Source organism: Malaclemys terrapin, chromosome 1 (assembly GCF_027887155.1).
Source record: "Malaclemys terrapin pileata isolate rMalTer1 chromosome 1, rMalTer1.hap1, whole genome shotgun sequence".
NCBI classification, from domain to species: domain Eukaryota; kingdom Metazoa; phylum Chordata; order Testudines; family Emydidae; genus Malaclemys; species Malaclemys terrapin.
Genome location: NC_071505.1, coordinates 97348426 through 97372902, shown reverse-complemented (window position 1 = coordinate 97372902; position 24477 = coordinate 97348426). Strand labels below are relative to the sequence as shown.

The 24477-nt window shown below is 46.5% G+C and overlaps 1 protein-coding gene across 1 annotated transcript; it reads right to left on the bottom strand.

Moving 5' to 3' along the window:
* Positions 1 to 813: 813 nt before the first annotated feature.
* On the bottom strand, positions 814 to 23240 carry LOC128835969 (BPI fold-containing family C protein-like). Its single transcript, XM_054025967.1, has 15 exons — positions 23135 to 23240; positions 22711 to 22822; positions 21042 to 21170; positions 17572 to 17727; positions 14369 to 14432; positions 13768 to 13828; positions 12694 to 12785; positions 10516 to 10689; positions 9701 to 9754; positions 8373 to 8543; positions 7701 to 7768; positions 6042 to 6084; positions 4148 to 4211; positions 2256 to 2332; positions 814 to 893 (listed from the first exon to the last, which is right to left on the bottom strand). Exons 1-15 carry the CDS (start codon positions 23238 to 23240, stop codon positions 852 to 854), a joined length of 1413 nt encoding a protein of 470 aa, XP_053881942.1. The 3' UTR covers positions 814 to 851.
* Positions 23241 to 24477: the final 1237 nt, after the last annotated feature.

Sequence of the window (24477 nt, the reverse complement as noted above, 5' to 3'; positions counted from 1 at the left end):
TGTGGAATAGTTTCTTAAGAAAAGTGGTTGTAGCTGCATTTCTTGGCATATCTAAGACTTAGGGATACAGTACTAATGAAAGTGTAAAGAATAATTCTGTATTGTCGGAGCATGAACTAGACTAATGAGTCTTTTTCAGCTCTACGTTCTATAGTTCTGGAGCCTCTTGGGTACCCACTTACTATAACTAAAAAGACATCAGGGTAGTCCCTGTCCTGAAATACCACTCAGAAGAGCAATGGCACTTGGTCCACCCCCCTGATCAAACTCTGAGGAAATCCTTTCAGAAAGAACTCAAAAGATTTTAGTCCTCATAGGCACCAAGAGAGTTTTCAGCTTGAAGCACTTTTTGATAGCTCCCACTTCATATTAAACACAACAGATGCATTCAGCTGGAAGCAGAATAAGAAGTTTATGCTACAACCAGACCATTAATAAAGCAGCTGCCAACGATAGCTGTGTTTGCAGTTTGGTGGCATACATCCTTCCTTTTTTCTAAAGAATATTGAGTTTCCCAGGAAGTATATAGAAAAGGCTTTACTTAAACAGAGAGACTTTAACCTTTACAAACAGTAACTTTTGCAGCACCTACAAACTCCTGAATAACAAATGCTTCCCCTACCTAACCACAAAAACACACACTGTAATATGTTTTTTACATGGTTCTATGCTGGATACATGCTAGTCAAGTCCCTCTTTCTTTTTGGCTTTTTGCCCAAATCAGAGCAGAAGTGGGAAGACTTCATTCATTTCCAGATTTTTTTAATTTAAAAACAAAGGGACAGTGTTCAGCCTTCAGGGTCATGTTGTTGGTTGGGAACTTCCTGATCATCCAAATGAGCTCTCCTTCCTTAGAGTTTGTAGTCAATATCAGTGGAAATCAGCAGATAACCCTGAGGAGAGAAGAACATTCACAAAAGTGCCTGAAATTACTGATAGTTAAGCATCTGAATTTTCAGTTTTAATTCTGTCCTGGGCATTAAGGGTGAGAATCTTTACTGAAGAGAACTGAGACTTATTAGTAGCAACTTCAAGAAGTTCACAAAGGGATGGAGACTTCTACACATGGACCCATAAACTCCTTGGGGCTCTGCTGCTTTGCACCGCACTGCCAGCAGAACCTGCACCTAAAGCTCATGTAGCCAGCCATGGGAGTATCACTCCAGCTAACAGGGAACCTCCATTGACACACAGATGGTGTAGTGATGCTTCAGTGCCACCTCCCCACTCCTGATACCAGTGTAGTTTGACTTGAGAAGAAGTGGTGTGAATGAGGCTTCTATGTACCTTATCATTAGCTGCTGCATTGGCCCTCTTGGGGCTGTTGGCAGCCAGGGCAAGTTAGAGCAGCCTTCAGGTAGTTGCAACTTCTATCAGGGGATTGGCCTGCCACAAAGCTGTCCGAGGTTTACGGAACGCAACAGTGGCTTAAAAGTATCTTCGCACTCCCTCTCCAGAGTTGTGCTTCAGCCACAACCAAAGAACTGGGCACAGTGTTTGGACTATAAAATGACTGCAAAGTTGGGAGATGATCGGAACAATCTGATTGGCTCATTAATTTTCTACAAATTAATTTATTATTGATTCCTGTTTCTAGCAATGCCCTGTGCACCCAAATTAAGGGCTAACTTCTCGCCCTGCATCAACATATGACTGCAGCAAGTGATGGTAGCAGAATATCGCCCTCTGTTTTTCCATTTTATTATTATATCAGCAAGAACCATTGAGGCAAGGGTATATTTGAGAGATTTATGACCAGCTGGGACACATACACATAGGAGCTCATTAATCCTCAGGAAATGCCCTGCATCTTTATCATTATTACTATTATTATATAGATATAAAGCTCCAGTTATTCACAATACATGAGGAAGGCCAAATTCTGTTTCATTTATGTTTGAGCAACCCTATTGAACTCAATGGGGTTGCACTGAGAAGATGGAGACTTGAATTTAACTTGATGGGGCAAATTTAGACACGATGTAAAAAAGGTGTGTAACTCCTTTGACTTCCAAGGGGTTACTCTCACTTTCACCACATTTGAATTTGACCCATTGAGTGCATTTGGCCACTGAATATCCGCATATTTGGCTCCATTTTATTTTTTCCCTCAAAGAAAGAGAAATTTGTTCCTAAAGAAAAACCTTTATGGTATGAAATTTCTCATCTTATACCAAGGACTTTTACTGTTTTAATACTCTAACAATCCAGCAAAAGAGGAGTAACTCTTTTTAAGAAGAAACCCAGTTTCTCACCTCATTAACTTTAACAACAGGTCTGAGGAGGGTAATTTGGTCCAGGTTAGGAAGAGGGAATCCTTTCTTCAGTTTAGCTTAAAAAAAGACAAACACAATGTATATAATACTTAATAATTATAACTTGCACTTCTATAGCACCTTTCCAAGGATCTCAAGGTGTTTACAAACATGAATGGATAAATCCTTACAACACCCCTGGGTGGTAGGTATGATCTACATTTACAAAGGGACAAAGAGAGGTCAAGAACATAAGAAAGGCCATATTGGGTCAGACCAAAGGTCCAGCTAGCCCAGTATCCTGTCTTCCGACAGTGGCCAATGCCAGGTGCTTCAGAGGGAATGAACAGAACAGGTAATCAATCAAGTGATCCATCCCCCATTGCCCATTCCCAGCTTCTGGCAAACACGCTAGGGACACCATCCCTGCCCACCTTGGCTAATAGCCATTGATGATCCTATCCTCCATGAACTGATCTAGTTCTTTTTTGAATGCGCTCCCATTGCCTCAGCACTTGGCAGGAAGTGCTCAGCACATTAGCTCTCCTAAGTGTCCTATCCAAAGTCACCTAGAGTTAGCAGAGGAATCTTGTGCTCCAACCACTGGCAAACACCCCTTCTCCTTTGTCTGCACTGTCCAAGAAGGGTGAAAAATACATCCCGTTAAAGAGGTCCATGCACCCCTATTTTGAGGACTTAAATGGGACTTAAGTGATGCATAGACTTTATGCTGGTCCTCTGGATAGGGGTTACTTTCACTCAGAATGACTGGCTAGGTTAGCACTTGGAGCAATGATAGGAATTTCCCCATAAAACTCCTCCAGTGTGCCTCATCTGTTACTTGTAGAGACCACCTCTAGAGATAATAATGCTGCCCCTTTTCAATCCATGTAGCTAGTCAAAGTTTGGGACTCTGAGGATGTTCCAGTAGAGAGCAGAAATTCATGGTAGGTATTTCTTTGTTCATTTACAAAGAATGTACAAAGTGCTGTGTCTCTGAATGCAGAAAGACATAGCAGAAAACAGCTTCTTTTTCTCACAGCACCAAGGGCATTCTTTTAAGCCTGCACCTTTGACCCCCAAAACCTCTTGTAATGGATACTAAACTGTAGACAGGATCATGACACCTCCCACCCTCCCAAGTTTCTTCCAGGGTCAAGCACTGTGTTTTCAGCTGCCCCTTCTGTCTGTCTGTCCTCTGTGTTTTGCTGAGTATTTTGTGTGTATGAGAGAGGGCAGAACTCGTTCACCCACTCAAAAACTCCTGGCCAGGTTCACAACCCCTTTTTGTTTTAGGTGAGGAGTTTGTGATTAATTCATTCTGAGAGTTACATTAACTGAAGGGTGCATTCACACCCAGTCTAAAAGAGGTTGTTATCCAAGCAGTCACTTGTATCTCTCAGCATAACAATAATAACACTCTTGTATAGCATTTTTCATCCATAGCACTCAAAGCAACTGTACCAATGAAGTCAATATCATTACCCTCATTTTACAGATGGGGAAACTGAGGCATGGAGAGGGGGAGTGATTTACCCAAAGTCACCCGCAGGGCAGTGGCAGAGCTAGGAATAGAATCCAGGTTTCCTGAGTGCCAGTCCAGTGCCCGATAATTCAATTTCTATGCCCAGTGAGTCCTTGGTTTCTCTGATGAAACTTCAAGTTAGTGCCAGTTGTAATGGTAGTTTGAGAAATTGGCTGATACCCGCAACTCATTTCACAGAGGCTACCGGCAGATCGTAATGACATCTTGTCATTTCTATCTGAGTTGATGTGGAAATGGTCCCTAATGGTGAAAAGCCCCATATCACATTACCAGTTCCTGGAGCCATGTAACAGTTATTTTGTTAACAGAGATCAGGGCTATTAAAGGAACTGGCCACTATCCTTACCATTGGCTGCTGGGATTACTCCATTCCGTAAAACGTAAGACAGGAAATTGTCCAAAAGTGAGACCTGCCATGGGGAAGAAAATGGATTTAGGGACCACTTCCTGATATCTACGAAGCTGCTCCACACTAAATCTTGGATGGAGTTTTAAGAAGAAGAGTCCTGCTCACGTGAGCAGACCTCATTTGGGTAGCCAAACCCACAAGTGACAATGACCTTTGGTTCTTGAGGCTTGGGGATGATGTAAAAGATACAGAACATGAGGATCTGGATCTCATTACCATGCTTGCAATAGTTTCATTTAAAATAATCAGTTTCATTTACTTGCAAGATAATTTATCTTTAACTGTACAGCAGTATCTGGGAGATTTTAATTCTCCTCTGCTCAGCTTCCTAGAGCTCACCAGTTGTCCTCAGGATGAAACTGCTCTCTATGGGAGGCAGGGTTTTTCCCTATTACGTATTTCAGGCATGTGTGACTGGTATTGGCTCCCACTCCTTACCTTAATGATGAGAATCTGTGCTGAGTCCCTGCACACCACCACTGCCTGCCTGCCATTCTAGGGTGCATGTTCTAACCTACAACCAGGGCTGGTTTTGCCTCCATGTGGACCCAGCGTCTGACCAGCATGGGCATGGTAAGGGGAGTCCCGGGGGGCAGTCAGGGAGCAGGGGGAAGGTTGGCTGGGTCGGGAGTTTTGCGGGGGGCTGTCAGGGGGTGGGAGTGTGGAGAGGGATCGGAGCAGTCAGGGGACAGGGAGCAGGGGGGGTTGGATGGGTCGGGAGTTCTGGGGGTCCTGTCAGGGGGCGGGGAGTGGTTGGATGGGGCGTGGGAGTCCTGGGGGTCTGTCTGGGGGTGGGGGTGTGGATAAGGGTTGGGGCAGTCAGGGGACAGGTAAGGGGTAGGGTCGTAGGGAGGCAGTTAGGGTGGGGGGGGTCTCAGGAGGCAGCAGGGCTAGGGCGGGGTTCTCCCCCCCCTCTTTTTTGGTTGTTGAAATATGGTAACCCTAGGCGAGGGAGGAACGGGGGGGGGGGTCCATGGGGGCCAGCGCCTGCATGCATCCGTTGCAGCATGCAGGAGCCCCCGGGGGGGGGGGGGCGCGGCTGCTCCCCGCTAGCGGCGCCGCCGCCGCCGCCTTTACAGGGCTGCTGCCCCCCTGCACTGCGCTGGCTCCTCCATGGCTGGGGCTAGCTGCCGCCGCAAGGGGATGCTCTGGCTCTCTGGTAGGTGGCTCCTCCCTGCCGAGCTGCTGCAGCGGCCCAAGCCCGGCAAAGCCAGTGAGTGGACTCGGGGCGGGGGTTGCCAGGGCGGGGTGGGGCGGGCTCACAGGGGGGCTGTGCACCCTCCAGGGGAGTTCAGGGGGTGGGGAACCTCGTCTGGGGAGCAGCCCCTGGGCATGGCTGGCCCCTGGGCATGCTGGCCCCGGGGGTCTATAAAGGCTCGTTGGGATTTGCCCCTCAATGAACCGATGTGCGGGGGAGTGGGGGTGGCGCATGGTGGAATGTTTTGCCTAGGGCGCAAAATATCCTTGCACTGGCCCTGCCTACAACATGCTGCTCCTCCTACTGCTGCATTTCAGATTACTGTTGTACGCTTTGTGGTCATAATTTTAGTGCCTCTCTGATGAAACATGATACATAAAGAAGAGAGATTGGAAACCATCTCATTTTTAGGAGCACTGAAGAGTTGCTGAGAAGTAGTACTGCAATAAATATATATACAGCAGAAAGGATATTGACAGAGTGAGTTCCAGAAAGAGAGAAAAGAACCACCCAAGGATGAAGTCTAAAGATTTAGAAATGCGTGTACGGAAATTCTGCTCCTTACTCTTCAGACTGACATTTTCCCTGAGATTCTTGACTCTTGTTTTCTAGACACTGAAACCATCAACTTACCTCAAAGAACCCAACACTGGAGTCGGCCAAGAAGAGGTGGAATCTGAAAGGAAAGTAGTAAAAGAAGAGTCATTATAAAGGATGAAGGCACATTGTTTTAGTCATGTACAGTCACTCTCAGTGACTTCAGGTCCTATGATATTCCCATGACAAGACACTTCTCTATGGCAATACATCCTACATGCTGCTTTCCACAGAAAAGAGCAGGAGTGTTTCTGTAGGGCATTGCCTGGAATGTGCACAGAAATGTGGCCTGGGATAAGTTTATCCAGGATTGTGAGTGCACTTCTTCCTCTATGTTTCATTGTGTACGTCTCACTGATACATACATTTAACTGCACCAGGTCAAGCACCAAAGATCCCCTGGCTCTCAGATCCTACTGAGAGAAATGTGCTACAGGAGCTAGGCGGTGAAATTCCACTTGGAGAATGTTACTGATGGTGATGGCTTAGCTGAAAAACGTTCAGAAGTTCAGTTCAGTTTGCAAGCTTTCTGAGGTTCGCCCACTGAAACCTTCCTCCCTGTAAACCATTGTGAGGACTTCCTAACCACACCCTCCTCGTTAGGTTCCTGACACCCCACTACTCTCCTTAGGAACTCCCTCCTGAGAGTCTCTGGAGTTTGGACATCTCTAATTCTTCTTGCCTGTTACTGTCTTTCTAGAGGGGATTCATGTGAGCTCGGGTTCCCATCACCCTACTTCATAAACCAATGGGTGCTTGGCACTCAGAGTCTGATCCTGTCAGGTGGGAGGGACAGACCATCATCCATGCTTTTAGACACATGCATTTGAAAATCTGGGTTCTATTTTTTTTAATGAAAACTTAAATTCTATAGGAAATGTCATGACTTCAGATGACAGCTTTCTGACCAGTTGGGAGTCACAATGCCAATGCTTGGAATCACTACTGTAGCATATACATATACCAGCCCAAATTCTTTCCTGTGTTCTGGCCCCTTTGCCCTGCTCTGGTCACACAAAAGGGCTGGAAAGCAGCTGGATCAGGCCTCCTCCATGTGGGGGAGCTATCAATGATGCAGAATCATCATAATAGGGCCCTGTGCCGCCCTCCTATCCAGCCTGATAGATGGGGCATGCCAGGAGTGGGGAAGATGTGTGACTGGGGCACAATGTGCACCAGCTATCCCCAGCTGGCAGACAGTGCCTGGGAGGCTGTTCACAGCTAGCATAAGTTAGAGCAATGCCAAGGCTGGTCTAACTTATGCTGGGACTGGTGCAGAATGACCAAGCAAATCAGGGAATCATAATTAGCTTCCCTGATGGGCCCTGCCTTTCTCTGGTGATGAGCTGATCTAAGCACAGGAGAGAATCTGGGTGAAAGATTTTAGACTAACAAATCCAACACAGTTTCCTTTACTAAGCCCTCTATAGAAAAGTACAGAATGAAGCAACAGAAGAAGATTCAGTGATCCTAAAATATGGTTGTCTTTCATCCACAGGATTTGGGCAACGTAGCCAAAAGCATCTCAAGGTCCCTACCCTTGTGAGAAAGAAGTTGAATTGCATTGGCAGTCTTTTCCTCATGCTGGACTAACTGCATAGCTAGGCTGACACAATAAAGTCCTGTTGTGTCTTAATACTGGGATCACTAATGTTGCTTCCTGAATGGCCTCAGGTCAAGCTGTCCTGTGTTTACCTGTTCAGACATAATGAGCCAATCAGCTTCTGTTCAAATATAGTCAGACTGGCACTGGTGTTCGCTATCTGCAGGAGAGAAGAGTCTTGAGTTACTATATCCATATAGAATGGGGTCCTCTTTTAGATTCAGACACAAATATAGTCTCCTTATATCATTTAAAATGCAACAGTTCCACCTTCTTTGATAAATACTGAAGCTGTCTCATACTGTGCTACTTTCTGCCTGATTTGGGGTTTGTGTACAGTTCAGCCTTGATTATCTCAATGTCACTGGCAATATTTAAAGTATGGACAAGTGAGATTTTCATTAATCAAGGACATTTTCAATGTAATGAAGAGATGTCAGGGGACATGACCCATTGCTGTATCACAGGCAATTCTAGAGAACTAAGCTTCAGATAACTGAGGTAGTAATATAAGTGGGTTTTTATTCCTCTTTTAGAAAACTCACCTCCCAATAGCAATACCTGCCAGATTGTGCCCCCAAACATTTGTGTTCAACCCCTGGCTGAAATTAATGGAATTTGCTTATTTAAGGGCAGAATTTGCCCCTATGTGTTGCAGGTACTGACCTCTAGGACCTTCAAATGCCTTGGTTTCTGACAGTGTGGAAGAACAAACTTATTTTAACTCCTAGATGGAATGTAATCCTCTGGTCCATGGTACTTACTATGTTCACTGTAAAGATGGATTGGGTGGTTGAGTCCGGCAGGACAGCAAGCACCTCCATGGTGGCACAGATTTCTAGAGTAAAGGTGTCTGTCTGTAAACTGACCACAGGTGCAGCAGCAGCCCTCAGGTTCAACATTGCGGGCCATGCCTCTACATAATACTTGGCAATCTGTAGGGTTTCGAGGCAAAGAAGGAGAGTCTGAAAGTAGCTTTTATATAGAACAAATCTGAATAAGCGAACTTATCATTCATTAAAATTGTTATTTTGAAAGGGTTCCTGAAGATCAAACTTTAGACAAGGTTTTAACATGACGGTAGATTCCTTATGGCAACAGGAATAGGAATGTCTCCTGTGATGATGACCTGATCATCTTGGCCATATCAGGAATGTGGAGGAAAGTCCCCTCCATTACCAGAAGCCCCATTCCCTTCAATAGATGAAGGGAAGCAATTTCCAGAGGAATAAATTCTAGTTTGTGAACATGTCTGAGAAAAAGGAAACATGAATATGGCACTCAAACAAGCCAACAAAGAGGCTGAGGCACCAATGTATCACCATTAGAGTGCATGGTGCTTTGCAGATAGATATGATTATGAGGAACTTGGCTTAGGAGCGTGGCTACTGCATTTATGATGGGAAAAAATCTATGGTCACCCTGGAAATAGACAGGAACATTTAATCCCTAGAGCGCTGAGATTGTTTAGACACATGCTCAGCATTTGGTACTAGTTCTTATATCCATTTTCATTCCCTCAGTTTGTCTCTCCAGCCCAGCAGGAGCCCAAGCTGCCTCCTCACTGCCCTCTGCACTCCTGCTCTGTCCATCTTCCTCACATAAACTAAAGGAGACCCCACCATCTCCCTTGTCCTTCCATAGACCACATGCAAATGTTAGAAGTTGGCACCTTCCTCGCACAGGCAGAAAGCCCAATGCTTCCTTCCTGCCTACCTGCCAGCTTTGTTTCCCAACATGCAACCACTTTGCTATTCATTAATAGCTCTTCACCACCATCATCATCCTGAGCTGCTGATGCACACTCTCTCCCACCTGCTGGTCCATCAGAAGCCAGCAGCCAGGTGACCCAAGTCATGCAAATTTGGGCAGGAGAAAGGGGTTCTTAGCAGAGATGTCGTGGGGCCAGTTAGGACTCACTCGGGGCAAGAGTCGTGACCTGGACCTGCCTCCCAGCCACTGGGCATCTTCCCCTTCTCCAACACAGTCATGCACAGTGGCTCCACCAAACCATTGGAGATTAATCATTACTCAGATGACTGGGACTAGCTATGGTGGTTTCTTAAGGGTTCGCAGAATTAAAGATACCCACCTCAGGAATGATGCTGCCAAATGTCTCCGTCGTTACATTAAAATAACTGGAAAGCTGCAAAACAAATGAAAGAAATTATTCCATCCTGTGTGAGCTTCATGTCTAGGTTTTCTTTAAATCTGCTATTTATTGCCATTTTATTGACCCAGTGCCTTTGAACCTTGGAAAATTCCTAGGGGGAGTCCTAGAGCCCTAAGTCAAATTCTCACTAACGTGCCCAAAAGAAAAAAACCCGCATATTGGAGAAACAAAGATTAAAACCTTCTGCAGAAATACAGGTGCAATATTCTGCTCACATTTGGGCCCATAGCCGCCTGTTGCTGGGATATATAGAATCCACTGGAGACAGGTCTCAAAGCTCTGCTCGGCCTCCCAGGTACAGGCAAAAGTGCTATGCTTTGTGACATCTGCTCAGACCACAGGTAGAGCCAGTTCAGTTTCAGGCATCCCTCCTAGAGTCAGAACAGGCTCCTCAGAAAGATGCCAGTAAGGCAGCAGAGTCCCCAGAAATGAATTTCCTTGTCCTTTTCAGAGGCGCATATGGTTCAGATCTGTTACTTGTCCCTTTTGAAGGTAAATTGTGCCTATTTTGTACCTTGTTCAGTGGTACCTCTGAATTTGGCCTGACAAATCTAGATACTACATAATGGCAAAATAAAGAATTAGTATTAGAGACCATGATCACACTCTGATAACTGCATGGCTTGGTTAGCACTGAGCCTGTAACTGCACTGCAAATGAATTTGTAAAATCCCCTTCTCTAAAGGACGATACCTGGAACATTTTTAATCCCTTCATCTGCAAGTGCCACTCACCTCTTCTACGATGGTGATGTTGAAGGCCCCTGCTGTGTAATAAGCCAGCGAGGCAGACCTAAAGAAATACTCAGAGATGCCAAAGTAAAGCATGGAATCACTTTTGTCTGGGAGAATGAAGGGAGCTGGTACAAAGGCAAGGTCAGTCCAATTTCCAACTGGATAGATTGCGCCCTGCAAAATATTATTGTCATTTATAAAATCAGAGCCTGTCAACAACTCTGAATGCATTTACAATGGTGGATCTTACAGGGCCCTCCACAGAGAATGCTCTTGGCCTGTTTTTCAAAGATGCCTGAGCATCCACTGAAGACACCAGAGGCTACTCAGGGGTCAGCATTCTAGAAAATGAGGCAACTTATTTCTGTGCCTAAATATTGATTGACTTTAGGCCCTGTAGTGGGGTGAGCCAGTGCTTGTGGCTCCAGCCCCGCGTGGGAGTGCCGAGGCTCGGGGCTTCCGGCTCACGGTTTGTAGACTTGCCACGGGCTGGATGAAAGGAAGCAGCGGCCCAGATCCAGCCCACAGGTTCCCCAGCCCTGCTCTAAGGGTTTGTCCACAAGGATACTTAGTGAGTGGCAAGCTGGGATCTAGATCTACAAGCATGCTAGCCTATCATGCACTAATTCGCTGTGTGGGCCCTACTATCATGCACTAAAAAATTCTCTAGTGCTCATTGACCTACTAGGTCAAAGCTGCCAGAGCCTAAACCATACAGGGCTTTACAGATCAAAATCAACACCTTGAAATACACCAAGAAACAAATTGGTAGCCAGTGCAGGCCAAGGAGCACAGGTGATGTAGAAAGAAAAAGAAATATAGGAAAAGCCAAATATACTTGGAGTAACTATTGCATGAACTATAACATTAGCCAGGAGAGAAACAGTAAAGGTTTTAAACTCTGAAGTGCTGAATATTTCTGAAACTAGAATATTTTCAAGAAAAAAAAACCCTATGTATGTTTTTACAAAACAAAACAAAATTTAAAATGATTTTTTAAATAGTGAAAATACTCAGGATGTTAAAAATCCAAACTATGTATCCACATAGTAAAACTAGACTGTTTTTACACTTCACATAGCATGACAAGAAAATCTTACTACTCAGCATCACACCTAAGCAAGATGCATCATCCCTCATGTTTCCCTTAGCTGAAGGAATCTCTCAGGGTCTGGAGTCTTAGGCTTTGTCTACACTGGCACTTTGTTAGCAAAACTTTGTCGTTCAGGGGTGTTAAATAAAACACCCCCCTGAACAACAAAAGTTTTACCGATGAAAAGCGCCGGTGTGAACAGCGCGTTGCTGGCAGTAGCGCTCTCCTGCCAACAAAGCTGCTGCCACTCGTGGGGGGTGGAAGTTTTTTGTTGCCAGGAGAGCTCTCTCCTGCCGACAAACAGCAGCTACACTGTGTGCCTTTTAGCGGCACGGCAGTAGCGGCACAGCCATGTCACTAAAAGCCTTGTAGTGTTGCCATAGCCTCAGCAGTACTCTTCAGACTTGGCTTGCTCTTGTTCAAGAGCTCTCTCTGTCTACTTCCTGGATTTGTTGCTTAATCATTGCTCCTAAAATGTACACTCTCTCTTCCTCTCTCGTTTCAGGGTCCTGATCTTCTAATTCATACAACGCCCATTGAAATCAATGGACAGGATAATCAGGCCCCAGAAATCTACTTCCTTCTCTTCTCCTAGGGTGGGTTACATGCTGTGTTTTCCCTCTTTTCCTTTCTCTCTTTTTCCTTTTAACCTGCTCAGTCTTCTTTTACTGCTCTCTACTTGCTATGGGAAACTGACCAACAGAATCAAAATGACCCTGTTCCGTTAATTTATTTAACAATCATGTCATGTTTCTACAACAGAATTGTTGGAAAAAAACAAACTAAATGAGACATTGCTTTGGAGTCTCTCATCAGATTCAGATCATATGTTGAAACAAAACCAACCATCTGTTGTCTCCTGTCTTGGATTGTAATCTCCTTGGGGCAGGGACTGTCTTTTTGTTCTGTTTTTGTACAGCACCTAGCACAACTGGGTATTGGGCCATGACTGGGGCTCCTAGGTGCTATGGTCATACATATAAACAATAATAATAATAATAAATAATAACCATGCCAGTCTAACAAAGGATAAGAAGTCTATCAAAAGAGCACAGTTCCAGACAACTAGCATTAAAGACAATTACCTTTAAGTCCAGATCAATGTATGATTGGAAGACTCCTGGAGAGTTAACTAGGGAGTAGTCTATTTGGGCAAAGGCATCGATCTGGGTTGGGACTGTAAAGGCAGTAGTCAAAACAAAACCAAAACAGCTATTAAGTATAACACAGCCAGTAATGTTTAATTAAGTGTGAATGCATTTCTTGGACGAGAAAATGCTCAAAACAAGGAGGGAGGAAAAAATCAAAACAAACGGTTGTGGTTAAGAATCCAAGGTGTTCCCTTAAGAAATCCTACTGACCAACAATGATTCAGACCCAACTCTCCTCTTGTCCCACCCAACAGTTAGTTGACCACTTTCCCCAAGTTCTGCTTTTGTGGGAAACTCTTCAGAACTGAAGGAGGCATTGGCATTTCTTGACACTGTCAACCACTTCTGAGCACATCCTAAGGAGTCTGTAACTTCCAATTGATTTCAATTGAAGTTCTGTGCTTACAGAGAGGGAAGAATGGACCCTTCAAATCTTGTGGCAAGGAACGGGCAAGTACTACGCCTTTTGGAAACCTGCCTTCCTGAACACAGATGGGCCTCCAAGGATTCCCAAGGGAAGGGCGAGCTAGCAAGTGGAAAGCATTTAGGATGTTGTTTTATAAATGATCTGTTACATAAAAGAGCAATGTGCAGGGTGTCTCTGTGTGTGTTTTATGCTTCACAACTGCCATGTGCCTCCTGAGAGGATAAACTATAACCAAGCAGGCTCACGCCATTTGATGGAGTTCTGGGAGAGGATGCGTTTAAACTATTGAGGTATCTTGGAGCATCAGTGCTGGTTCTGGGTGTCTAAGAGGCTCCATTGCCAGTAGCAGGCTGAGAGTCAGTGCCCAAGAAATGTGCCAGAGAAGCCCAGGGAGAAAACAGTGCTGCAGATTGCTGAGACCCAAGGAAGTTTAAACCAACCAGGGACCCATCACAGCCGTCTGATGGGCACCCAGGAGTGGGAGCTCAACCGAGATCTGTGACAGTAGCTGACAAGAAAACAACAAAATCTGAACAGCATAAGATGAGAATTGTAAAGAAAAGGCAGCGTCAGAGACTCACCCTGAAGCGTTCTGAGCTGTGCATCAATCTGCTGGATCCCTTGTCTGATGTTTGGACATGACTGTATAAAAATTCAGAGAAATTACATACTGGCTAGTATAGATTGTATCCTTCCCTCTCTAGTGGATGAAAGTCAGATCTGCTCAAGTAACTGTGATTATCTCACTCTCTAGTGGCAGGCCCGCAAATTCCTATTTTATTCCTCATGATGTACGTATGCAGTTTAACTGACAACCATGATGTACATAGCCACAGATGTGTTGAGTATGAGGAGCATGAATGTAAAAAATAACTGAGCGTCACAGAAACTCCATGAGCTAAGTTGCTGGCACTGCTACAGCCCCTTTGTGCAAGTCAGCCAGAGGGAGAATCTGACCCTATGGTGTTTATGATTATTGCCATGACAGGAATTGCAGAGCTTATTTAGAAGTTGGTGCCTGCAAACGGATGCTGATGAACGTGCTGGTCAGTGTAGAATCAGGTTGTATTTTTTCTAGTTGTCAGGTAATTCCTTAATCAAGTTCAAGACTGTTGCCTCTGAGATGATGCAGGTCCATGTATTCCTTAAGTTTCTCCCTTTAAACAATTTATAAAGACTTACATGTGTATCCAAGCTCCTTTGAATGGGCTTCTCCAGGTATTTAGTAAAGAATTTATAGAGCCAGCTGGAGAGAAGAAAAAGAAGAGAAAGGCCATTGCTTCATTTAGTTGAACACTATAGTTACTGTGTGTCATACATCCTAATATACTTATAGGTGTAAACTGGACCTCTGTGAAATCGAATATCCTAGCAGACAACTAATCTAATAAGTGCTGTATTAATTTATTTGTAGGCCCCAGTATCACAACATAACCTGTACGAGGATAAAAGCCCAGTGTATATTGGACCTGGCTGTAATCTAGGGTTACCATACGTCCGGATTTTCCCGGACATGTCCGGCTTTTGGGGGTTCAAATCCCCGTCCGGGGGGAAATCCCCAAAAGCCAGGCATGTCCGGGAAAATCGGGAGGGAGGGATGGAGGGCTCGGCCGGGGCCTCTTTGGCCGGGGCCGGTGCGGAGCCGGGCCGGGGTCGCGGGGCCGGGGGCATGGTGCCGGGCCGGGCGCGGTGCCGGGCGGGGAGCCGGGGGCGCGGTGCCGGGCCGGGGTAGCGGGGGGTGCGCCGGGCCGCGGGGCCGGGCAGGGAGCCGGTCCGGGGTAGCGGGGAGGGGGGTGCGCCGGGCGGTGGGGAGCCGGTCCGGGGTAGCGGGGGGTGCGCCGGGCGGTGGGGAGCCGGTCCGGGGTAGCGGGGGGGTGCGCCGGGCCGCGGGGCCGGGCAGGGAGCCGGTCCGGGGTAGCGGGGGGGGGTGCGCCGGGCGGTGGGGAGCCGGTCCGGGGTAGCGGGGGGTGCGCCGGGCGGTGGGGAGCCGGTCCGGGGTAGCGGGGGGGTGCGCCGGGCCGCGGGGCCGGGCAGGGAGCCGGTCCGGGGTAGCGGGGGGGGGGGGTGCGCCGGGCGGTGGGGAGCCGGTCCGGGGTAGCGGGGGGTGCGCCGGGCGGTGGGGAGCCAGTCCGGGGTAGCGGGGGGTGCGCCAGGCGGTGGGGAGCCAGTCCGGGGTAGCGGGGGGGTGCGCCGGGCTGCGGGGCCGGGCGGGGAGCCGGTCCGGGGTAGCGTGCGCCGGGCCGCGGGGCTGGGTGGGGAGCCGGGGGTGCCCGGGGCCGCGAGCCGGTCCGGGGTAGCGGGGGGGGGTGCGCCGGGCGGCGGGGAGCCGGTCCGGGGTAGCAGGGGGGGTGCGCCGGGCGGCGGGGAGCCGGTCCGGGGTAGCGGGGGGGGTGCGCCGGGCCGCGGGGTCGCGGAGCCGGTCCCAACAGTGCTGGGCGGGCCGGGCCCGAGCTGACCCAGGCTGGAGCCGCCGGGGGCCAGCCTGGGCCGCGCCTCCTCCCCCCCACACCCCCCTTACCTGCTTCAGGCTTCCCGCGAATTAAATGTTCGCGGGAAGCAGGGGAGGGGGCGGAGACTTTGGGGAGGGGGCGGAGTTGGGGCGGGGGCGGGGCTGGGGGCGGGGCCGGGGCCCCGTGGAGTGTCCTCCATTTGGAGGCACAAAATATGGTAACCCTATGTAATCTGAAAACTGCCAAAAGGCCACCTTTTGAATGGAGATAATTTCAGTGCTATGAACACTAAGATCTATGGAAATAAAAAGCACCATCAAGATTAGGAGTAATTAGACTGGGCAGCTGCATGGAGGCCTGCTCATCAGCCTCAGCTAGGGGCACCAGCCCTGCCCCCTGCTCTTCAGTTAAGTGCCGGCCCCGCCTCCTCCCCTAGGCCACGCCCCTTGCCTGGTCAAAGGCCAGAAGCTGAAGGTTGGCTGTGAGGTGCAGCTGCTGCTCTGGCTGGTGCCATAGTGTGTGCAGCCGTGGCACTCCTGTCTCCTCTTCCTGCTCGGAGCCCCGGGGCTGCGGCTGATCCTCAGCTCCGCACTGCCCTTCGACTGCTCACAGCCCGTAAGAGCTGCCCGGGCAGGGGGACCTGCTCTGGGGCTGATAGAGCCATCAGGGAGGAGCAACTGTATGTGGCAGAGCCCAGGAGCCTGGGCTGGAGCTGGTCAATCCGGGCTAGTGCAGGGAGCCCCGGACCCTCCACCAGCCCTGGGTGGCACACCCTTATGAGAAGGGTCATGGACCGGGGTTGCTCTCGGGCACCTTGGTCTCCAGCCTGGGCTTACTTCTGCACTGCTGCTGGCAGCAGGTGCTGCCTTCAGAGCTGGGTAGTCGGAAAGCAGCGGCTGCTCGCCGAGAGCCCAGCTCTGAAGGCAGTGGGACCATCAGCAGCAGTGGAGGAGTATCTGGGTAATGTATGACCTTTGAGCTGGGAGGAGTGGGTATGGCGGGGGGGGGAGGCTAAGGCAAATTTTGGGGTGGCTATAGTCCCCACAAGGCCCTCCCCCCAGTACCACCTCTGGGCTCAGCTATAGGACAGGCCTTCTCATTCTCACCTATGGTTGAGGATTAGAATATTATCTCGAAAGCAATGAATATTAATGTTGAAATAGCAGGTGGAACAGCTCATTCATCCAGGCTTTCTCCCTCACTGTCTAAAAAGGGCTCCAGCACAAACCAAATGGCTGAAGCTGTACCACCAGTGTATGCTCCCTTCTGAATGACATATTTATTTTAATTCTCAGGGTGAACTTCAATCAAAATTTGGGCTACGTTTTCAAAGGGGCCTCAAGTTGGCCTCCAATTGTACAAGAAACCCATGCATACAATTTTTGCTGTGTTCTCACCAACAGACACTAGTGATAAACTTCACAAGCACTAAATTCATTTACACTCAATTTGTTTGTGCAAATTACAGTTTGTGTACTTAAATCCTATCTTTTTTGTGTACACATTTTGTACTCGCAAAATGAGATCATGTTCTGAAAATCTGGCCCAAGAAGACTAATTTTCAAACTTGGGGACCTGGATTAGGGCCTGCATTCTGGATTTTGGTGTCCACATTACCACACAGACTCCTAAAAATGTATCTGGGTGACTAATTTTGACAAGTGGGCCTTGCACCACTGACTCTGTTACTTTCCACTAGAGCAGTGGTTCTCAAACTTTTGTACTGGTGACCCCTTTCACATAGCAAGCCTCTGAGTGCAACCCCCCCTTATAAATTAAAAACTCTTTTTAATATATTTAACACCATTATAAATGCTGCAGGCAAAGCGGGGTTTGGGGTGGAAGCTGACAGCTCACGACCCCCCATGTAATAACCTCCCGACCCCCAGTTTGAGAACCCCTGCACTAGAGTGTATAAAATCTCTTGCAACATACCTGATTGTTCCATTCAGCTTGACTTCCACACCCCTAATACTCATCTGGCAGCTATCCAGTGACATTGATGGGTGACCTGTGCTATCTTGTGACATGGTAAAGACTGCTGTAATAAATACTCCTGAAATGGACACTGTACCACTTCCGCTGTCTTTGCTGCACAGACAAAAACAAACTCAGTTGAAAAAATCTACTTACAGGGAACATCCAAGAATCTAATGGAACAAAGTGACTCTGTTTCTTTCACTGAGGAGGAAATGAGATTGTTTTGCCCGTCTCTAATGATTAAAGTAGATTGTAGAGGTAGTTCCTGTAAAGAATCAGGTTCCACACACTAATCTCGAAAGTGTGAATGCTGGAATGATGTTGGATTTGTCAAGGTTGCCTAATGTCATAAATTCACAGAGACTGTCTGTCTGATCCATGCCAAATTGTGAATCTCCCATGATCTTTGTGATCTGTAATAACACTGACAAAAGAGCCATGGAACTACAATAGAAAGAGCTACTTAGGTTCTAGAGTGAATGTGATTATGATTTCCCCATAGAATGCAGTAAATTTTCCTTAGCCTGGAGTCCAAACTGGTGTCATTCTACACGCTAGGACCATTAACTGAAGGGAACTGAAAGCTGAGCAACAAAAATGGACTGGAAGGACTGGCCTAGGAGGAACGAGTACAGGATCTGAAAATATAGAGATCAGAAAAATGATGACCAAGAAGGATATGATAAATGTCTAGAATAAATAATAACAAATACTTAATAAACGCAATATGTATGCATGGCACTTTATAGACAAGTAAAAATGAAATGACAATCCTTGCCCTTACAATCTAAATATTTCAAGAATGTAAATAGCATGGGAGAAGAATTGTACATGGTGGCCCACAGTGGTATGAATAGGAATAAAGGGATGAAATTTAGCAAAGGAAATTTAGGCTGAATATTAGGAAAAATATCTTAACTGTGAGGTCTACTAGGCCGTGGAATATTCTCACAATGGGATCAGTGGATGCCCTGTTACATGAGTGATTTCAAATTGATGAATACACTGCAGGGAAGAGTTCTTCACTGGCGGGAGAAAGGGATGAGATATGACCTAACACGCGTTTTCCCTGTTTAATTGTGATGATTCCATAACTAACTGTTTGGAGGCTGTGGATATACTCTGTATGTAACATGCCCTGTAACATTTTCTAACAAGGCACCGTTTTACAGTGCAGCTAGACTGCAATGACAGAGCAATTCCAGAGTAGCTAGGCTTTTTGATTATTTTAATTGCCACTAAGTCATGTCACTAGAAAGTTCACTACATGACGGGAGGATAATAACAGTGTAAATACCATTGGCTCAGTCATAAGCACTCCTGTGTGCCCATGCAAGATAGTAAGGGATGGGAGTATAGGAGCTTTACTTTCCTGTATGGGCTACCCATATCTCTGGAGCCCATGCCAGGATGAGAACATCCAGCAAGCAGCTACCTGCCCCCCTGCCATCCACAGAGCCCAGAGGGAAATAAACTAAGCCAGCAAAAAAGGCTGATGCGATTCCCTCCCTCATGGAACAAGGGGGAAGCACCAAATGGTGATTCTCACGTATCACAAACTGGTTTATAGTCTGTTCCCGGGGCAACATAGTGATGTGGTGCTTCTTAGCAGGGCTGGATTGTAAAGTTACAATCTGGTTCCATGTAATTAATATACCTGGATTCTAATAAGTGTATGTAGGGGTGTATATTTTAAGAAGAAAACCAAAGGTGTAATACTGTGTAAATTAGGTATCTGACCTTCCAGTTACAATGTAAATACAATGAGTGAGATCCTCACCTTAGCTCCAGCTCTTTTTGCTGGGTAAAAGGGCCAGAGCAGTAAAGAGGCCCTAAAAACCCCATAGCTAGCTGCTGCAGCCACTGTGGAAGACAGCCATGAAGCTGTCCTTTTAACACCACCTTGCAAGCCATGGTGTAGGGGGCATGCTTTGGTTGGGAGGGGTTTGTTGAGGACAGGACTGCTGCATGCAGCACTTTGGAGATTCCAGTCAGCACTGTGATATATTCATCTGAAAATATAATATAAATTATGGCAACACACCCAGGGGTTGCCACAATTTAGTAATTTACACAGTGTAATTTGGAGAGACAATGTGGGAGGTAATATTTTTTTATTGGATCAACTTCTGTTGATGAGACAGACAAGCTTTCAAGCTTACACAGAGCTCTTCTTCAGGCCTGGGAAACACACTCAGCATGTCACAGCTAAATACAACATGGAACAGATTGTTCAGCATAAGTACATAACACATATTTCAAGGGACCATTCAAGGGGAAGAGGCCCATTAATACCCCTCCAGATACAGGGAGGAAACGAAGCTGGGGGGAGGGAGGTTGATCAATGGGTTACAGATTGTAATAAACCATAAATCCAGTGTCTCTGTTCAGACCATGATTTTCACTGTCTAGCAAAGTCATGAATTTAAGCTCCCAGGCTTATCTTTTGAATAAGATGAGTGTTGTGCAAGGACTGATAGGTCAGATATAGAGTGATCGCTTTGTGAAAAGTGTTCACCCACTGTGTTAGTCAGTCAACAATAACTTACACAGTCCTGGGGGCCTCTCCAGAGAAGCCCAGGAGTGGGAGGGTGTAAAGATGGCTTAAAGCCACCATAGTCTGCACTTCCCCTAGGCTGTGAATTCCATCCCGTGCCTCTTGGGGTATGTCTACACTGCAGCTGGAGGTGTAATTTGGGTAGACGTATGCTAAGATAGCCATATAGTCGCAGCTGCATGTGCTGCAGGACAGGCTAGCCATCCTCAGTACATACCTAGGGTCTCAGATGGGATTGTACTCAGGGCTGCTATCCCATCCCACCTTCCATGCAGCTGCCGCTATGCAGCTATTTTTAGCACACTAGTTTGATCAGGGTTAGTGCGGGTATGTTTACTCAAACTGGAAATTACACCTGTGTGTAGCTGTACCGTGGGAGGCGTAGCACAGAAGCTCACACACTGTAACTGTCCTTTAATTACAGTGCCCTTATTATTATAGACATGCGTCGGACGAAGTGGGTATTCACCCACGAAAGCTTATGCTGTAATACATCTGTTAGTCTTAAAGGTGCCACAGGACTCTTTGTTATTATTATAAAGTGCAACCCACTGTACAACTTCCTAAACACTGAGTTGGCTAGCGGTCTGGACAATGCTGGCACGCTAATAGATCTTTGATCTTTTACTTGCCACTGGCACATCATTAGCGGTGGGATCTCAATTAACATCACAGTGTTACTTGGAAAGGAATGTCTCACACTGGAGAGCTCTGTTAGACTGAATGGCGTATGGTAACAAATGGATGTTGTTAACTGATAAAAAGTACCTGAACTTGGAAAAAGTGAGATTGGTAACTAAACTTTGTATTTTCCATTTTAATTTTTCTTCCACAAGAAAATACTTGGGATACACAGTTCTATACTTACAACAACCAGGTCCTGATGCTCCAGTTCACACTGAGGGTTGCGTAAGCACGTTGAGTTGATAGTTTAATCCCAATCCCAGGTATGAGGGATACGGAAGCATCTGGGAATTCAATGGTGTTAATTCTTACCCTATAAAATCGGAAATAAGGATATTAGTTTGCGAGAATCTGAATCAAAGTTTAAACTTGATTCAGGGCCAAACTCTGCTTCTGAGAGAGAGAAATTCTCAGAAGTAAGACAGAGCCTTACCCCATCGCAGAAATGTCCCGCTCCAGCACTGGACTGAACTCTACCCCTCTTTCTATTCTGAATAAGATGAATGCCATGAATGTCACAGTCATTAGAGGTTTTTAATAAAAGGCCAAACAAACATCTGTCAGGGATGGTCTAGGTTTACTTGGCCCTGGCTCACCATGGAGGACTGGACTGGATGACCTCTTGAGGGTCCTTCCAGCCCTACGTTTCTATGATTCTATGAATGTGTCTCATCTCTTAGAATCAAGATTCTGATGTGAATATTTGAAATTATTAATATCCAATTCACTTTATGTGACTATTCTTGCAACATCTATTCGCAAATTGCTGTGTTGGAGAACATCCCTGCCAGTCAGCTTATTCACTTGACCAGTCCTGGGAAGCAAACACAAAAGATCATCGTTGAAGCGTATTCATTTAAAATGTTTGAATGAATGTTCACTAATAACATTTGCAATATTCACCCAGCTCCATCTATTACTAATTTCTAGAGACATCCGGTCCCTGCTTGTTGTTTTTCTGGAGATTGTATGGGACAAATTTTCAAAGGGTGATGTCCCATTTGTATTTGCCAGTGTGTTTTCATATACAGTTAGCTCAAGTGTGCATGCAAATTAGGTAAAGGTTTATGTGAACAACCAGCTGGATGTCTGTCTAACCTTTGTGCATCCATGTCTGTGATTTGTGCATGCATTCAAAGTAAACTGAGCAATCAAAGGCAGACTAACAGTTACATACATATATTTACTTGAGACCCTCTGCCCTCCCCTTTGAAAGTTTGGTCCTGTACATTTTTAATTTTGTGTTTTTCATTACTCCAAATAATCTATAATTTCTGTATTACTTGTGTTCAGTGTTTGAGACTCAGTTTGCCTTCTGCATTTGAGATCTTTGAACCTGGTCAGTGACATACCTGCTGGCCCTTAGACTCATACTTCAGGTACAGCATGACCTATTCATCTGAAAATATGGGCATTTCCTGCAAAGATTCCTACCAATAAGTAGTATACAATGTTTACCTTTTTCTTTCTTATAACTGTGTTAGACTGATTTGCAGTATCTATATCTTAGGTGTCAATCAGCTATTAGGACATTTACCCAAGTCATGCTGGTAGCACAATACTTTTAATTTACTCTCACAGCTATATTATGAATCAGTAGCAAGTACCCCAGAGTAATCCAAAGTGCACTGTGGTCACTGGTAAGCTTTCTTTGACTTCAGTAGGATTTGCCTCCGGCCTCAAATCATAAATGTGTGCATTGCCCTTTAAATTATAATCAATGTATGACATGGTGTTATCGCCATGACAACACATAAGCACAGTACCTTAGATAGCATGCAGTGTGCTGACATTACATTGCAAAGAGCTATTTCGTGCAATTGTTTTTAAATACCCTTTCCTAGTTCGCTCACCCTGAAATTGTGTAGTCCACATCGCCAACTCCAGATTTCTCCTGGCCACTCCAATCTGGGAAGCTTTCTTCTTTTATTCTTTGCTTCAGGATCTCCAGCCCGATCCTCTTGCCTGCAAGGGTACAGAGACCTCTTCAGCTGCTCTAACATAGTTGGAAAGTTTACACAATGTAGTTCGAGTTTAGGGGATTTCTAATGCTGCCCCCTTCCCTCCATATTTGGGAGTTGCTCTTTTACTGGCCCTGCCATATCTATGGAACCTTCTTCTCCCTCCCACCAAACCATTCCCTCCTTACATTTAATCTTTAAACCTTCCTTTTCTCTATAGCGGTGAGCAACTCATTCTCAGGATGTTCTTACACTTTGCACTAAGGGCTCAATATAATAACAAAACCTATTGCAAGGTAACTATTGGAAGTATTACCATAGTCCAGCCCTTTCTGTGTGATCCTCACTTTGAGCCCAGGGTTAGCATCAAGCTGCTGGATGAGCAAATGTAACAAGAGGAAAAAATACCAAAACTTCAGCATCGTTTCCTGTTTTCACAGCGACCTGTTGACAATATTTATAATTAAACAATGAAGATTCATGCAAAAAAGCCTCTTGCCTTACTAATGGCCTGAGGAGCAATTGCTCCCTCACTGTGGATTGGATACGAGTGGGCAGTGAGGATCTGGGGTCTCAGCCAGTGACTTTTCAGCATGCAGAAGAGCTTTGCTGACGCTGTTCTGCTGAGCCTACAAAGGCGCATAAACAGGCCAAGATCCATGGGCTCAGTATTCCTGCAGATATTAACCTTCTGTGAGAAATGGTGGATCTGCTACTCTGGTCTATTCTGCCACTAGCCCCACCCTCAAGAGCGATGATGGGGCAGAGCAGGGACTACCAACGAGATGCAGATCTGTCCTCCCGTTGGGCACCTTGTAACATCAACAGTGGAGGATGTGGAGCCACGGCCTGTACATAGATCATCACTGAAATGCAGTGGCGGGTGGCAGCAACACACAGCTCACTGAACTGTAGAGTGGAGAAGACGTTTTGGATGAGCACACCTGGGCAAACGCTTATTCTTAAAGAAAGTGCCATTGGGTCTGTTTTCAGTGCATGGGGTGGTCTAGGCAGTGAAGAGTCTGTGCAGGGTGACTCAGCACCCCCGTATCAGGGCATAGCGGTCTGTAGCGGCTCTGCACAGCTCACCACTGTTGTGAGTGAGTGCAGCCAACCATGTTCTTTGGGCTTCTGTGATTGGAATATTGGAAGTGGAATACATTTAGGGCAAGGCTGAATGTCAGGAAAGCTTTGCTGACAGCAAGATCTAGTAAACTGTGGAGTGGAGTGGTGGAAGCCCTGTCACTGCGGGCTTTTAAAATTAGATTGGATAAAGCACTAGAAAGCGTATGGAAGGGAACAATCCCACAAGGAAGTGAACCGTATGAGCTAATGCAGGGGTTTTCTAACTGTGGTCTGTGGTCCACTGCATGGAGGGCTGACTGGTCACATCATGCTGGTTCTCCTTTCTCCTAGTGGCTATATTGCATTACTAGCAGCTAACCCGGGGTGGGCAAACTTTTTGGCCTGAGGGCCACTTTGGGGAATAGAAATTGTATGGCGGGCCACGAATGCTCACAAAATTGAGGTTGGGGTGCAGGAGGGGGTGCAGGCTCTGGGGTGGGGTTGGGGATGAGAGATTTAGGGTGCAGAAGGGTGCTCCAGGCAGGGATTGAGGGGTTTGGAGAGCGGGAGGGGGATCAGGGCTCAGGCAGGGGG